At 44.3% G+C, this 17521-nt stretch overlaps 2 protein-coding genes across 2 annotated transcripts; both read left to right on the top strand.

The window, feature by feature from the left end:
* The first annotated feature begins 228 nt into the window (after positions 1-228).
* On the top strand, positions 229-1185 carry LOC136638717 (olfactory receptor 13H1-like). The gene has a single exon (XM_066612752.1). The coding sequence runs from the start codon at positions 229-231 to the stop codon at positions 1183-1185; it is 957 nt and encodes a 318-aa protein (XP_066468849.1).
* Positions 1186-8331: 7146 nt separating this feature from the next.
* On the top strand, positions 8332-9288 carry LOC136638716 (olfactory receptor 13H1-like). The gene has a single exon (XM_066612751.1). The coding sequence runs from the start codon at positions 8332-8334 to the stop codon at positions 9286-9288; it is 957 nt and encodes a 318-aa protein (XP_066468848.1).
* The last annotated feature ends 8233 nt before the right edge of the window (positions 9289-17521 follow it).

Below are 17521 nucleotides of genomic sequence, written 5' to 3'. Positions count from 1 at the left end.
TACATCTGTGCTGGAAAGTTGGATACAATTTGGCCCCAAAGGTTCTAAGGCTAGGTGGAATACTAACCTGCCAGATTCACATTCTTAAACTATAACACTAAACTGAGCACGCAAACTAGTAGAATTACACAACCTGTCCACAATTAACAATGAGGAGAACATGATCTCATATTCCAACTAATCTCGTATATTTGCCCATTTTACCTTCCATGCAGGTAATAGGACATCATGGTCACACTTTACAATTCCACCCTTCCTGCAAGCAAGAATGAGACTGAGCCAGAGGTCTTCCTACTGACTGGTCTCTCCAGCCAGCCCTTCATTCGTAAGGTGCTCTTTGTGGTGTTTCTTTTCCTCTACCTGATCACCATCATGGGGAACGGACTCATTGTGCTATTGATTGCAGTAGATTCGCACCTCCACACCCCCATGTATTTCTTCTTAGGCAACCTCTCCCTTCTCGACATCTGCTACACTTCTAGCACGATCCCTCAGATGTTGGCCCACAACCTTGCAGAAAATCCCACCATCTCCCATGCCAGGTGTTTTGCTCAGATGCGCATCTCCCTCTTCCTTGGTGTGACGGAATGCATTTTGCTGGCCGTCATGGCGTATGACCGCTTTGTGGCTATATGCAGCCCTCTCCACTACTCACTGATCATGAACAGAAAGGTGTGTGGTTGTTTGGCTGCCTCTGCATGGGCCTTGGCTTTTCTTCTATCTGTTGTACCATCCTTCACCTTGAAGATCCACCTATGTGGTCACAATGTTATCAATCATTTTTTATGTGAGGTGCAAGCTGTAGTGAAACTGGCATGCTCAGATATCTCTGCCAGTTTGGGTGTTACACTAGGCAGCAGTGTTTTTACTCTTCTTGTACCATTTGCCTTCATTCTGGTGACTTATGTTCGCATTGGTCTGGCAGTGTTGAGAATCCGCTCAGCACAGGGGTGGAGAAAGGCTCTCTCTACATGTGGCTCTCATCTTACAGTGGTTGGGATCTTCTATGGCACAGCCATAGCTATGTACTTGAAGCCACCAGACAGATCGTCAAACCAGGACAAATTTGTTGCAGTCTTCTACATAGTGGTGACCCCCATGCTCAACCCTCTGATTTACAGTTTGAGGAATAAGGATGTGAAAGCAGCGTTCTGGAGAGCAACGGGAAGGAAAATGGATTCCTAAAATTTAATGAATATATTGGAATATTCCTCTTAGATTCTCAAGTGGGAAAAGGTCCTCGTTCAAGCAGAGAAATATCAAGCTGCTGAAGAATTATGCACCGTCCCTCCATCCTTTCTCGGCTTCAGACTTATTCCTCTTTAAGCTATTTCTCTGTAGAAGAACTGACCTTTGTCCTGATAACACATACATAGGAATGTTGAAAAGGCATAGTTTACCCTCATAATACTTGGCATCTTCAAGGTTAATTTTGTATGTGAAGAGGCAAGTGAGGAAAAACATTAGGAAATAGTGACGAAATGTTTTTGGAACAACATATTAAGCAGAATAATTTTATTGGATGTTGGAGGCCTGCCAATGCAGGTGGGTTGGCAGAGTGGAAGTAATGGACAGGGATGGGAACTTGGCACTGCAGTGAGAATCGAGTCAGTGCCCGAGTCTCCGCCCCCAGCAACTCAACTTGTGCATGAGTCGTAGCGAGTGCTTGTGGTGACTCCCCCCCCCCCCCCCAAATTCCCAAATCAATTTGATTAGAGTCTTTTGAGAAGTGGGCAGCATGGGTCAGGCACACCAGGGCATGGACCAAACGGGACTGGGCAAGGCAGGAGAGGCTGCGTGAGAGTGAAGACAGAAGTGGCAAGCAGGAGGAGGGTCACACACAGCAGCTGGGAGGCTTAGCACTACAACCCAATCCTTTGCACCTCTACTCAGAAGTAGCCCTTTTGCGCCAGTCATTCAATGAGGCTTCCTCCTCCCAAGTAATAAAGGAGCCCGCAGAAGCCATGAGGCTGGAAAGTGTGATTGCTACGAACCACCTGCCCCTGGCTTGCCCACCTGCTTCCCCCTCCAGGCTTCTTCAGCCACTTCTAAGGCAAAAACCCTCTTGGGCTCCTCCTTCTGCCCTCCCTCATCCAAAGAAAAAAATCAGACTACCCAGAAATCAGACAAGAGAGCCTGCTCCTGCCTACCTCTCCCACCTCCTGCTCAATGCAAACGGAAAACATTACGCTTTCCCTGCCTCCTGGCTGGAACTGCTGGCTTCCAAATGGTCCCACAAGGTCTTTCAAGCCGTGGGGAAAAGTAGGCAAGCACACCCACTCACTTGAGTTGTTCACATTCATTACTCATGTCTGAATCAGTGGCCTGAGGCCCGAGTCAGTGCCAGAGTCATCAACATGGGTGGCTCAAGTGTACATGAGTCGGCAAAAAAAAGTGTACATGAGTCGGCAAAAAAAAGTGTACATGAGTCGGCAAAAAACGTGTTTTCGCAATCACAACATCTGTGTTGTGTCAGAGGGTCCTCTACACAGAACTCTCCCACCCCCCCCCCAACTGCTCTACAGGACAGGTAACTATCTGGCACCTGAAACTCTTTCCCTTCTCCCCCCCTTTTTTCTCCCCTTCTCTCCCCATCTTTAGTTATCAATTGGGTTTGGCAGACCAGGGACCCCTAAAATCCTTCCCTACAACCTTTCCTTTTTCTAATTTCCTCAGATGCACCAAACACTCTCCACGCGCAACCACCATGAAAGCTAGGTACACTGGATTCAAGCACTGGGACCAAGGAAGATATACCTATCATTTTTCCACGTGCATTATGTTTACCTTTGTGCTTTTGTAATAAAACTATAATCTTTTATTAAAAGTTATCTTTCTCCCAGTCTCCTCTTTGAGCTAAAGGGAATTTCTCAGCATTACAGCCTCTTGTTATCCAGCCTGCGATTCTGAGGTTCCAATAAGGGTAGTGTAATAATTCCCCCTAAACAAAACAGCCCTTTTGGTAACAAATGGTCCATCTGGTCCAGCTTCCTGTATCTCACAGTGGCCCACCAAATGCTTCAGGCAGGGACTATAAAACACAGCAAGACACAACCTAAGTCCTGATGCCGTCCCCTGCATCTGGCATTCCAAGGTAGTCTACTTGTAACCCCCCCCCCCCAAGAGCTGGACTGGTTTTGCCCTCTGGGTCCCCTTACAGCCCCACTTTCCCCTGCTTTAGTAACTGTCAACATCAAAGGCTGCTCCAGCCAGAGTCAGGCAGTCCAATGCCAAGCTGGTCTGGTGCCCAGCACTGCAGGAGTGTCATAGGGCCACTACTGCATCCTGTGAGGCTGGGGCAGGTGCTGGAGTCTCCTCAGGGTAAGGGAACCCTGTTTGTTCCCATACTGATAATAAAGCCCCAGTGGCCCCAGTGGCTCTCCTCAGAGCTGTGCCAGCTATTTTTCTGGTGCAGAACCAAGAAGGCCAGTGTAGGGCCCTGCAGGTCAGGTGGCAGTGTTTGCCACCATCTCTGTCCCCCCTTCTGGGCCTAATCATCCTCTGACCTGCCCTCCCCTGGCCTAGTTCTACCCCCACCCTGCTCTCCCAGTGCCCCCAAAAGCCTCTCCACTGGCTGGCAGGAACACTTACCACTGGCCACTCTGTGGGGTCGTCTTCCCAGCACTGAGGTCAGCGCCAACTGCTATGGGCATCAGTACTGGCAACTCATCCTCACTGCTGGTGCAGATGTGCCTTATAGAATTTCTGCAACAGTGGCTGTCGGGGCAGCGTAGCAGCTGCTGGCACTGCCCAGCAATGGGATTGAGACCTAAATAACTCGGGTCCAAAGGATAGCCAAAGAAAGCCAGACAAAAATGTGTGTTTTATGGAACCAGCCAACCGCCACACCAGTGTTCCGCTTCCGGATGTGGCAATGTTGACCTCTGTCCTTAGCAACAGCTGTGGTGGAGAACTGGTGTTGGGCCTCAACAGCCTCTGTACCACAGCACTGGAGGCTGGGAGGGGTTGAGGATGATAGGGACAGTCTAAGATTGGGGCAAGGCAGGATGGGGAGAAGAGGAAGACTTGAGGATGATGAGAAGGGAGGAGGACAAGAGGAAGCAGGAAGGGCAAAAACAAGAGGAAGGCAAGGAGGAAGAGGCTGAGAAGCCTTGAGTCTGATCTGTTTGGGCCAGAGGGAAGGAAGAGTGGAAATAAATGTGAGAAGGGATGAGAGGAGTGAAGTGAAAGAGGCAGGAAAGTACCAGGGAAGAGTAAAGGAATGGAGAGGGATGACAAGGGGAACCAAGTAAGTCTACGGCCCTTCCGAATGCATTAGTGAGGGCTTAGGGTCCAATCCTAAACTGGCCCAGAACCAGTGCTGAACAGGGAGTGCTGGAACAGGGTCCACGCCAGTCAGCGCTGACAGGAAGAGGACATGCTGCCACCAGGGGGTAAGTGCAACTGCCAGGTGTCAGTGCAGCCTCTGGGGGGCGGGGGGAGCATGGAACAAGGATGGGGGAAGGAGGAACTGGGAGTGGAATTGGCAGAGCTCAACTTCTCCGTACCCTGAACTCTGACTCTCAGGTCTGTGTCGACAAAATAGCCAAAGAAAGGCTTGAGAAGCCTCATTGTGAGGCTTGGGGCTTTCTTTCCCTGGGGGAAGGGGACCTCCAGCTGCTTCCTGGTGCCCACTGGATACAGCGATAGTCACTTTACTTTACAACACGGCAAAATGAAGAGGGCTGTCAGAAAAGAATGCTTGGGTGTAATTCACAATAAAATCGACTGCATCTAATGCCAACCGCGGCTTGACAGCATTCACTGCCTGTTTGCCTCCCAGGTCCTCAGAATGCCTTAAAAGGTATAAGGGAACCGGAAGTAGCATTTTTTCGTGCTACAGAGGCCACACGCAGATGCGTGCAGCCTCTGGGCTTCAGAAAGTCCTCCACAGGAGACCAGAGCACAGCTCCGGTCACCTTTGAAAGGTTTAAAGGGGCCAAAACCACAAATTTCCTTATCCACATTTTTCAGTGTCGGCGAGGGGTCCGAGAACAGATCTCCTATTGGATACAAAGGCCCCACCTGTATATACAATGTTACACACTTCTTATGATCATATTTTACTGCTGTGCCCATCGTTGCCTGCTATTTTGGCTGGAAATATAGCTTGCAAATGCCTGAAAGGCATGCCTATCCTATACTGGCCAGGATTTTAATTGCCCATTTGGGACATATTCTCAGTGGTATGGGCAATTCTGCCTCTTAATCTCTTAAATGACTCAGAGCGGGAAAAGCCTGTTGGTAAGAGTTTTATCCTGTTATAATTACAAGGTGCCTTCCTTAGTTTCTAGCCACACAAATAGGTTGGTTTCCAGTGAAGTTGCTCCACGTTGTCTAGATCTCAGGTTTATTCTTCCATGCAGATAAGAAGGTCCTCTTTATCACAGAGGACCATTTTTTAAAAGATTTGTCTTGATGCAATACTCTTGGTATCGAATTCATTTGCAGAACCCCAATAGGAGCTGTCATGGAGAGTGAGATATTTACATGGCACCTATCAGTTGTAAATAGCTAGTGGAATCGGCAGGGATCTTGACCCAATTTACGCTCACATTATAAACCTAACCTAAACTTATCATACAATATAGTCATTTGAAGCTTTTAGTGAATTTATTATTGCTGTTGTTCATTTGCTCTTACTTCCAAATTGGGAAGATTTGGATTTTTTTCTTCATCCACAACTGTTTCACTGTCTGCATGATGACGATTTATGAAACTCTCTTCCATTATTTTTAGTTGTCCTTAGGCTGCAATCCTTTCCATACAGACAAGGGAGAAAACTCCACTGATTAAAATGGTACTTAATTCTAAATAAACATGCACAGCAGCTGGCTGCACAAGGCAGTCCAATCCAGCTGCATCAAACAACAGAGGACAAGAGAATTGTCTCTAGCCAGATGTTTTCAGGAAGAAGATCAGACGAGTCCTTCATGTTCATTTTCCACTGGCTGAAGGTAAGTTCTCCAAGGTTCTTTTTCCAATTATACTGCACATTTCAAGTGTCCATAAGATTTACATTCAAAACTCATGTATCTGAGAACATTTCCTATGCTGCCATTCTTACTTATGAAGGCAACCCAAGGAGGTCCTCAATAACATTAAAAAAATACTACCAAAGGTGGAAAAAAAACTAATTAAAAAATAGGCCTGAAGTAAAACAACACAGCACAACTGAAAAGCCATAGCAAAATAACTGCATCAGAACTGTGGAATATCACCCCCCTCGATAAACAGAAGCCAGGTTTTAACATATTCAGCACATTTTAACACATTCAAAATGTTCTATCCAAATTATTATTTTCCAAGTTCAGTGGCATGGAATATTTCACTGATGTCAGAAAATGGAAGTCCACTATTATGTGTGGTCCTGAAAAGGCCCATTAAGGCCCATCTTATTGGAACTGGGATATATAATATGCCAGTGGTTCCCAAAGTCCTACTCAGACTTTGGGAACCCTGTAAGTATGGGGAGGGGAGAGGAGGGGGCAGCAACATGATCGAGACAATCGTGCTACTGCCAGGGAGAGAAAAGTTTTTAGAACTTACCTGGGGGTTGCTGTGGCTCTCTGGAGGGTCTGGGGAGCCTGCCACCCCTTGTGCAGGAATCCATGAGTCTCCAATCGGCTTTGAAAAACAATAACACTTCCTGGTTTTGTTTTTTTCCCATGAAACCAGTTTTTTTTTCTTTTTCTAAGGAGTTTGGAAGCTCATGGAGAGCTACAGAGGGAGTCACAGGCTCCCCAGACCCTCTGGAGAGCCATAGTGACCCCCAGGTAAGTTTAAAAAAACCCTTTTGTCCCTGGCAGCAGCACAATTGCCCCAGTTGCGTTGGTGCCAATTTCTGAGCCGTTCCCTTTAAAAGGGAATGGCCCTTTTCTGGTTCCCCAGTGGGTTATGACCCATCAGTTTGGGAACAACTGTAATATGCTATACCATGATGTGTTCAGCCTTCAGGTTTTATCTGTGGAGGTCCATAGTCTCTGAGTAACGGGAGGAGATATCTCTGCTTGAGGAATGTGACTTGACCTTCCCTAAAAGAATGTAATTAATCTCAACAAACAGGAAACACGAGGAGAGTAGAATTTTGTATTCAAACTGTGCTTTCTTGAAAAAAATATGACTTTGAGAATAGAAACTAATCTATAAGGAGCAGGTGAATCTGCCAATTTTGGTAATGGATTGAATTTTGAATATGTATCAGGCATTTGGAACAGATATATAAACATGGAATGTCTGTATCTGATTGTACATCTCTCTCATAGCTGACCAGCATGCTAGCTGTGATTGACTCTGTGCCAGACAATTGTCTTGAATAAACAGAAGAAGTGAATGTCAGAACAGTGGGCTGTTTGTCTCTCTGAGTTCTTTCAGACTTAGAATGCAGGGGGAAGGGGATAACCAGATTCCCTTCACATTGAAAAGCGCTACAGTTCACAAATATTTGCAAAGCTCGGGGAACACCTCATTGTCCTCTTGATCGTTGTAGGTTCTCATCTCCCCATCACTTTGTATTTCCTAGGGATCTCTGACAGTACAATCACATTTATTATCTTAGTAAGTGGATTTTGGGTTGAAGAAGATTAGGAAATACTATATGTCCATATCAGGGTGCAATCCTAACATGGTGTTAGGCCGGCCCAAGTCCCTTGCGCTGGCTCAGGAGTGTCAGGAAAGTGCGCCACTCCGGAAGCACCCCTCCCTGTGCCATCATGGGCTCTGGGAAAGGTGAGTTTGCGCTGGTCAAGCTCGGCCATGGCAGGGGTCTGGGGAGGGCGGGTAGGAGGCAGGAGGGAGGCGTTCCAGGGTGGGGAGTGGGCAGCAGGCATTGCTGAGGACGGGCGGTCAGGGAGCAGATCCAGCAATTATGCTAGATCCTGACCCTGTACCTGGGCAGCCTGGGCCAGCCCTAGGCTGCTCAGAATTGTGCTACTTCCAGGGGTGGCGAAGATCTGAGTAGCCCCACTGGGGCTGCAGTGGCTCTCCCCCGGGTAAGGGGAAAACGATTCCTCTTGCCCTGGACTGAACTTTGTGCTGGATACAGCGCAGGCATGCTGGCCTGTCCCAGCGCAAGTTAAGATTGCGCTGTAAATTGATTGTCTCCAGATCAATGCTTGCAGGGTTTATAACATTTCTTCTCTACTACTCATGAATATTCTACAGTTAGATGCAATACTGGCCTGCCGAAGTCTTCTTAAACTGTAGCACTAAAGGGAGCATGCAAACAAGTAGGATTACATCATGTTTCCACAAATAGTGATGAGAACATGACATTACATTACAGCTAATCTATTTTTCTCTATTTACCCTCCATGCATATAAGAGGACATCATGACCAGGCTTTACAATTCCACCCTCCCTGCAAACGAGAACGAGACTGAGCCAGAGATCTTCCTACTGACTGGTCTCTCCAGCCAGCCATTCATGCGTAAAGTAATCTTTGTGGTGTTTCTCTTCCTCTATCTGATTACCATCACTGGGAACGGACTTATTGTGCTTCTGACTGCAGTAGATTCGCACCTCCACACCCCCATGTATTTCTTCCTAGGCAACCTCTCCCTTCTTGATATCTGCTACACTTCCAGCACGATCCCTCAGATGTTGGCCCACAGCCTCGCAGAAAATCCCACCATCTCCCATGCCAGGTGTTTTGCTCAGATGCGCATCTCCCTCTTCCTTGGTGTGACGGAATGCATTTTGCTGGCCGTCATGGCGTATGACCGCTTTGTGGCTATATGCAGCCCTCTCCACTACTCACTGATCATGAACAGAAAGGTGTGTGGTTGTTTGGCTGCCTCTGCATGGACCTTGGCTTTTCTTCTATCTGTTGTAATCTTCTTCATCATGAAAACCCAACTGTGTGGCCACAATGTTATCAATCACTTTGCATGTGAGGTGCAAGCTCTAGTGAAACTGGCATGCTCAGATATCTCTGCCAGTTTGGGTGTTACACTAGGCAGCAGTGTTTTTACTCTTCTTGTACCATTTGCCTTCATTCTGGTGACTTATGTTCGCATTGGTCTGGCAGTGTTGAGAATCCGCTCAGCACAGGGGTGGAGAAAGGCTCTCTCTACATGTGGCTCTCATCTTACAGTGGTTGGGATCTTCTATGGCACAGCCATAGCTATGTACTTGAAGCCACCAGACAGATCTTCAGACCAGGACAAATTTGTTGCAATCTTCTATGGGGTGGTGACCCCTATGCTCAACCCTCTGATTTACAGTTTGAGGAACAAGGCTGTGAAAGAAGCGTTCTGGAGAGTGATGGGACGGAAAATGGGTGCTTAATAAATGTATTGAAATAGTTCTTTTGAGTCTTTCACCTTTATTTTATCTACTCAAAGCAATATATACTAAGAAATTGATTGTGGTATGAGGTACAGGAAGGAAAATGGATTCCTAAAATTTAATGAATATATTGGAACATTCCTCTTAGGTTCTCAAGTGGGAAAAGGTACTTGTTCAAGCAGAGAAATATCAAGCTGCTGAAGAATTATGCACCATCCCTCCATCCTTTTTCAGCTTCAGACTTATTCCTCTTTAAGCTATTTCTCTGTAGAAGAACTGACCTTTGTCCTGATAACACATATATAGGAATGTTGAGAAGGCATAGTTTACCTCATAATACTTGGCATCTTCAAGGTTAATTTTGTATGTGAAGAGGCAAGTGAGAAAAAACATTAGGAAATAGTTACAAAATGTTTTTGGAACAACATATTAAGCACAATAATTTCATTGGAAAAATTGGGGACCAACCAAGTGCATTAAATGAATACTGCTAATGTTACCCCTGCTAATTGGGTAAGAGGCACTTTTTCAAGTGGGTGCTCCTTTTTTTAGCAGGGGGAGAGTAACTGGCTCACCTCACCCCAGCAGTGTCTGTTCTAGTGGCTGTCTGCTGGTATTCATTTGCATCTTTTTAGATTGTGAGACCTTTTGGGACAGGGAGCCATTTAGTTATTTTGATTTTTCTCTGTAAACCGCTTTGTGAACTTTTAGTTGAAAAGCGGAATATTAATACTACTACTACTACTACTACTACTACTAATAATAATAATAATAATAATAATAGAGGAAGTCACGCAGACATTTCAGCTGGACTTTGGACTTTGCTCTCAGTCTGGAGAGGTTGAAGAGCTTTCCATCTGATCTGGTCCGGAGATAGATGCCTTCTGTTGCAGTTCCAAAGGCATGCTTCAGCAGAACAGCGAAGAAAATCCCAAACAAGGTTGGTACAAGAACACAGCCCTGCTTCACACTGCTTCGGATGTCAAAGGGGTCTGATGTGGAGCCATCGAAGACAACAGTGCCCTTCATGTCCTTGTGGAAGGATCTGATGATGCTGAAACAGAGACGCCTGCGTTGGCTCGGTCATGTCGCGAGAATGGATGATGGCCGGATCCCAAAGGATCTCCTCTATGGAGAACTCGTGCAAGGAAAGCGCCCTACAGGTAGACCACAGCTGTGATACAAGGACATCTGCAAGAGGGATCTGAAGGTCTTAGGAGTGGACCTCAACAAGTGGGAAACCCTGGCCTCTGAGCGGCCCGCTTGGAGGCAGGCTGTGCAGCATGACCTTTCCCAGTTTGAAGAGACACTTGGCCAACAGTCTGAGGCAAAGAGGCAAAGAAGGAAGGCCCATAGCCAGGGAGACAGACCAGGGACAGACTGCACTTGTTCCCAGTGTGGAAGGGATTGTCACTCCTGAATTGGCCTTTTCAGCCACACTAGACACTGTTCCAGAACCACCTTTCAGAGCGCGATACCATAGTCTTTCGAGGCTGAAGGTTGCCAATTCATTCATTCATTCATTCATTCATTCAATAATAATAATAATAATAATAATAATAATAATAATAATAATAATAATAATAATAATAATAATAATAATAATAATGCTAAATGGAACTGGGATGGAATAATGTTACAGAAGAACGTGACTCACAGAGCAAATCTGTGCATGTTTACTTGGATAGAAATAAGAAACGTATACAAAAGTGAGCATAGAATAGCAGGTTTAGTCTATATCAGTGTTTCTCAATAGGACTGGGCCCTAAGAGCCTGATCCAGAACCTGGCTATTTTTTAGTTTAAACCTCAGGATTCTTCAGCCTCAAGCATCCAGTTTCAATGTGATTATACAATGTGGAATCAGTCTATTATTTATAAAAGTTGTAAAATATCACTTCTACATTATAAAAGAATGAGAAAGGGTCATTTTCTATATTACTTGGTATGTCAGTGAGAATGCTTACATGTAAGTTGATTCCCAGAGGTACCTTGGAATGATGCTGTTTCATGATGCAGAATCATTGGGAGGAGGGTACTGTGGGTAAAAAGGAGGCCATCAGCCTCCACTGGAGAGGAGGAACAATGCAGCAAGGGAACAGTGTTCTGGCAGAAACGAAATGGAGAAAGAAGGAACAGTGAAAGGTGTGACAGGTAGGCAAGTTTTGCACACATGCCCATTCGTTGCCAACCCTCGAAAAATCTGGCTGAAAATTCTTATTGAAGAAATGCTGGCCCACTAATTTGGATCTTCCTTCAAAACAATAAGACGTTAGTGGCCATTAACCTTTCGTCAATAACAAAGTCTGAGGCTTCCTTCTCCCAAGTAATAAAGGAGCCCACAGAAGCCATGAGGCTGGAAAGTGTGATCGCTACGAACCACCTGCCCCTGGCTTGCCCACCTGCTTCCCCCTCCAGCCTTCTTCAGCCACTTCTAAGGCAAAAACCCTCTTGGGCTCCTCCTCATTTCTTTTCTTTTTTTACAATGCTTTATTTGTTTATACTTCGCTTATCTACCACATATTTATTAACCCAAAATACAGGTTTAATATTTTCTCCAAAATAAATTGACATCTATAATTTATTTTATTTTCCTTCTCTTTTAAAAAATAACCCTTTTATTTATCTTAATACCACTTTAATTTTCACAATACTTATATTCCAAATTCCCTTTTCATCCACTTTAATTTAATTTAATATAATTAATAAAATATTTATCTTAATTCCACTTAATTTCCGCAATGATTATATTTCAAATTTTCATTTACATCTATTTTGATTTAATATGGTTAAAAAAAAAATTCTACTTATTGTTCAACCATTTTTACCTTCTTCTTATTGCTTACTTTGTACTCTATCTTATTGGTGTTCCCTCTTAGTCCTCCGACTGCTTCTTCCACTTCTTCTTTTTCTTCTTAAGTCTGTTGAATTTCTTGGCCCCCTCTGTTTTTCTTTCTTCTTTTTCATTCTGTTATTCTTGGATTCAATCCATAAATTCTTCCTCTTCTTGAGACAGCTTGCTCTCTGAACATTTCCTCTTTTTCCTTCCTTAAGGTTCTTAGTTATTATGACAATTGCTTCTTCCGTCTCATGTCCCATTTCAAAATACTCCACTTCTTTAACTTCACCCGACATCTGATCCATTCTTTTTTCTTCTCTATTGTTTACAATCTGTTCCTGCGAGTTTACAAGGGAGGAGCTTATTTGCCCAATTTGTTCAGACAGTTCTCTGACCTGTTGCTCCATTTCTCTTCTAAAATCCATCACAAAATCCACCAACTTGGCCTGGCTTTCATGAACATCTTTTAAATTTTCAAAAGCCATTTTTATCAACACCAACTCGAACCACTTCCTGCAGGGCTACTTTCCAATTTTTATATCCAAAAAAAAGTCAGTCAAATCAACACACTCAAATTAGGTTAGTATGCCTTTAAATGACCAAAATAAAAAAATAAAAAAATTCAAGCCTCTTGCTCAGAAACCGAAAGTAACAGTGACCAGGCTTAAATCAAGGCTTTTTGCTGGGAAAATGAAAGTAGACTTTATTTCCTTTGTTGAAGATTACTTATTTATCTCTCTTCAGTACATACCATTAAAAAAAATAATCTTGTACTTACTCCAGCAGGGGAAATACCAATTCACCTATTCCCCCCTTGGGTGGCTAATGGCCAGCGTGAATAATTTAGAATTATCTCCTCCTCCTCCAGACTTCTTACTTACAGTTCTCGGTAAAACTTTTTAACGAGCCAAGTTTACTCACTCTTAATAGCTTTTTTCGCTGCGATGTTGTTGTATCTAGGCCACGGGAGGGCGAATTCTCAGCTTTCCGAGCTTCTCCAAGATGGCGCCTGGGATAGATATGATTCAGCACAGAGCAAAACAGAGAGAAATCCTTGAAATTGTCTGTTTCTAAGGACCCCCCTGCTCGAGCTCTCAGCTCTTCGTACCGTCTTCCTGGCACCGAAGCGTGCCTTAGTTGTTTAGGCACATGAAAACACATCTATTTCGCAGTCTCTTCGGAAACCCCCAAAGTTCACTGCAACTTTGCAGAGAGTTAGCTCTGCCCCCCCCCACATTCGTTACTCATTTCTGAGTCAGTGGCCTGAAGCCCGAGTCAGTGCCAGAGTCATCGACATGGGTGGCTCAAGTGTACACGAATTGGCAAAAAACGTGTTTTCGCAACTCAAACTCGAGTCACCTGACTTGAGTTTCCATCCCTGGTAATGGGACAGGGTGGGTAGTTTGGGGCTGAACTGGGAGAGTTGGATGTTGGAAGTAAGGGGGTGGCACCCGTTGCAGTGGAAGTAAGGGGGTGGCACCCGTTGCAGGTGACTTGAACCTGATGCTATTTTCCCTGGTACCAGGTACCACACACCCCACAGCATCAATCCCAGCTTGACTGCAATGCACTGGGGACAATTCAAAGTACTGATTCTGACCTTGCTAGCTCTCAATGATACACCACAGGAAGTAGTTTCTCCATTACATCCCTCCCCCATAATTTTAGAATTGTAAGAAAGGTTCTGCTCTGCTTTCTGTCCTCTTTCCTGGGAAGCTTTGCCAAAGATGCAAGGTTGGACCTTCTGAGTAATGTCCCCAGTTTGTGGGACAAGCTCCTCAGGAGATCTGCCTGCCTCCTTTCTTTCTTATGAGTTGACAGCTAGTTGAAGTTTTCCTGTTGATCGAGGCATCTCGCGGTGGCTGAATATATAGTGGGCAACGTGTTTAACAGCTGTTGCTTATTTCATCCAACACAGGGTTGGAGATCTTCTTTTAAAAATACTTTAAATGTGATGCATTTGTTGTGATCATATTATACTACTGTGCCCATCATAGCCTGCTGTTTTGGCACGAAATAGAGCATGAAAATGCCAGGAAGAAAGACATACATATCCTGCATGGGCCAAGATTTTAATTGCCAGTTTGGGACATATTCTCAGAGGTATGGGTGATTCTGCCCACACAGGTAACCTTTGAAATGGCTCAGAGGGGGAAAATGTCTGTTGGAAAGAGTTTTATCCCGTTATAATTAGAAAATGCTTTTGTTAGTTTCTAGCCACACAAATGAGTTGCTTTTAGGTTGCTTCACAGTGTCCAGATCTCATCTTTCCTCTTACCTCTATGGATAAGACCATTCTTGGAACCTCTCACTAAGTACCATCTTGAAAAGATTTGCCTTGATACAGTAGTCCTGATATCAAATCCATTTGCAGACACCCGAATAGAAGGCGTCATGGAGAGTGAGGTACTTACACAGCAGCTAGCTGTTGTAAATGGCCAGTGGAATTGGCAGGGATGTTGACCCATTTTACATTCGCACTATAAACCTAACCTGATCTGTTAAGTTTATCTTCTGTTAGCTTTTGGTGAATTTTATTATTTTTTAATTACTTTGCTTCTTCCTTTGCTCTCACTACCATTTTTTTTTCTTAATCAAGAACTGTTTCACTATCTGCATGATGGCTATTTATGAAACATTTTTACATTATTTTTTAATTGTCCTTAGGCTGCAATCCTTTCCATACAGACAAGGGAGAAAACGCCACTGATTAAAATGGTACTTAATTCTAAATAAACATGCTCAGCAGCTGACTTCACAAGGCGGTTTGATCCAGCTACATCAAGCAACAGAAGTCAAGAGAATTGTCTCTAGCCAGATGTTTTCAGGAAGAAGATCAGACGAGCCCTTCAGGGTCCTTTCTCATGGATAGGTGAGTTCCCCACGGTTTTTTTCTTATTTATCACTGCGGATTTCAAATGCCCATAGGTTTTACATTCAACACTCTCTTTGAGAACATTTTCTATGCTGCTATTCTTACCCATCAAGGCAATCCAAGGTTGATCCACGATAAAATAAAGCAATCAAAGTGCAAACAAAAGAAGAAATAACTAATTAGAAAGTAAAAGAAGACAGAACAACTGAAAAGCCACAGGTAAATAACTCTACCAAAACTGCTGGACATCACCCCCTACAGAAGCTGAACAAAGAAGCCAGGTTTTAACATATATCTAGGGAAGGGATCAACCACACCATGATGGGGAGATTATTGTATAAGATTGGTGTTATCACTGAAAAGGCTCTAATAGGGGTCACCCATGCCTCTTATGGCAAAGGCACACGGGGAGGTGTATACAGGAGGAAGTAAGGTCTTCCCACTTCACAGCCACAATTAACAATGTGGCTGTCAGATGGAAAGTTGAGAGAAAGAACACCAAATATCTCCAATTTACCACCCTATCAGACCCTCGCATGGAGGTGATGTCCATCAGCTGATGTTAGCCACCATAGAAAAATGGAGCCTCCTTGTTCAGTAGCAGTATACCTTGCTGGAGGGAACAAATAGCAAGAAAAGCTGTCACTTTATGCCCTGCTGGTAGACACCCCAAACACATCTGGCTGACCAGCATGGGCAACAAAATGCTGGACAAGATGTTCCAGTTTGATCCAGAATGTCTTCTAGGTCTTAATATAAAAATGCTTGAAGAGAGGAACAGCTGGAAGATCAAAATAACTATATAAACCAACAAAAACATGGAAACAAATATTTAAATGTCTTGGGGAGTGCAAATATAATTGCACAGGTTCTGCAGTTATTAGGGCAAAACAAGGGGGACCCACAACAAAATGCCACAGTGTATCTGCAGCTCCCTAAGAAGAGCGCTTTTATCCCAGTTTTAAATTTACCTGGAATAGGATTTTTTTAAAGCAATGTTTGAATCTTTCAGAAAAAAAGGAAGAATCTTCAGGAGGGGAGAAGAAAAGGGGCATCTCTTGACCCTCCCACTTGCCTGAAACCTTCCATGGCTGGGTTTTAAAGTGCTACAGGGCTTGGTTTCAGGGCTGGCTGATGGATCTCGCTATACAGGATGGGGAGGGGGGAGAATAATAAAGAAAAATACAGGAAGAGAAATCTGCTCATCTGAAGCTTAGTGTGATTGCAATATGTTTTCCAAAATTTGTCATTGCTGTTATGAAAAATACTGTCAAAGCACATCAAGATCAGAGTGTGTACCTTTGTAAGCAAGCTTGCATTATGCTTTCTCTTGATAGGGCCTCCAGCTTACTTGGAAGTGGTAGGCAAACTGGTATTCAGGTGTGGCATGTTCTGGCCAGTGGCCACTGAAATTGTGTCACAGCTCATCTATGCAGCAGGAACGGCAATGATGGTTTTTTCCTGCAGTCTGAAGATGCGCAGGTGAAAGAAATCTGACACTGGAGTTTACTGAAAAAGGTTGCTAAGAATTTTCTGGCTGGCAGGCAGAGATGACCCAGCCAGAAGACCAACGGAACTGGCCGCTAATGTGGTGGACTGGTGGACAGATAGAAAATGGGGTGGGGGGGAGAGGTGCCATTAAGTCACTGGGTGGCCTGAGGCAAGACACCTGCCCTTAGCTGCAATATGGGGATAATAATATGTACAGAGAAATCCAAAGCACAGCTAGTCAGAAGTAAGTTCCATTGCATTCAATGGGCCTTACTCCCAGGAAGGTGTACATGGAATTGAGTCCTGACTCGCATTACAAGGTTGTTCTGCACTGAGAACTACTTATCGTATTCAAAAAATGCTATCCCAAATTACTGTTTTCTAGGGTCAGAGGCATGGAAGCTCATCAATATACCAGCGACACCTTGAAATGTTTTCCACTGCACAAGTATTTGCAAAGATAAAGGAACGCCTCATTGTACTTTTGAACATAGCAGAGTCTCATCTCCCCATCACTTTGTATTTCCTGTGGGTCGCCATCAGGACAATGCACATTTATTATCTTAGTAAATGGATTTGGGATTGAAGAAAATAATCAGCTATTGTATATCCAGGTTGCGGCTTGTGGGTTTAGGGTATTTCTTCCCCACTATCTACGTGGGCCCAATCCTATCCAACTTTCCAGCAGCAACGTAGCCGCACTACAGCCCAGAGTTAAGGAAACAAATGTTCCCTTACCTTGAGGAGACATCCAGGATTGCCACCCTACCACAGGATGCAGTGCATGCCCATTGGAACGGTTACATCTGTGCTGGAAAGTTGGATACAATTTGGCCCCAAAGGTTCTAAGGCTAGGTGGAATACTAACCTGCCAGATTCACATTCTTAAACTATAACACTAAACTGAGCACGCAAACTAGTAGAATTACACAACCTGTCCACAATTAACAATGAGGAGAACATGATCTCATATTCCAACTAATCTCGTATATTTGCCCATTTTACCTTCCATGCAGGTAATAGGACATC

Source organism: Tiliqua scincoides, chromosome 2 (assembly GCF_035046505.1).
Source record: "Tiliqua scincoides isolate rTilSci1 chromosome 2, rTilSci1.hap2, whole genome shotgun sequence".
In the NCBI taxonomy this organism is placed as follows: domain Eukaryota; kingdom Metazoa; phylum Chordata; class Lepidosauria; order Squamata; family Scincidae; genus Tiliqua; species Tiliqua scincoides.
Note: the sequence above shows the minus strand (reverse complement) of the source record. Positions and strands in the feature narration are given on the sequence as shown.

Excerpts from the sequence above, each read along its gene's own strand:
- LOC136638717 (XM_066612752.1), top strand. The coding sequence starts at position 229 with ATGGTCACACTTTACAATTCCACCCTTCCTGCAAGCAAGAATGAGACT.
- LOC136638716 (XM_066612751.1), top strand. The coding sequence starts at position 8,332 with ATGACCAGGCTTTACAATTCCACCCTCCCTGCAAACGAGAACGAGACT.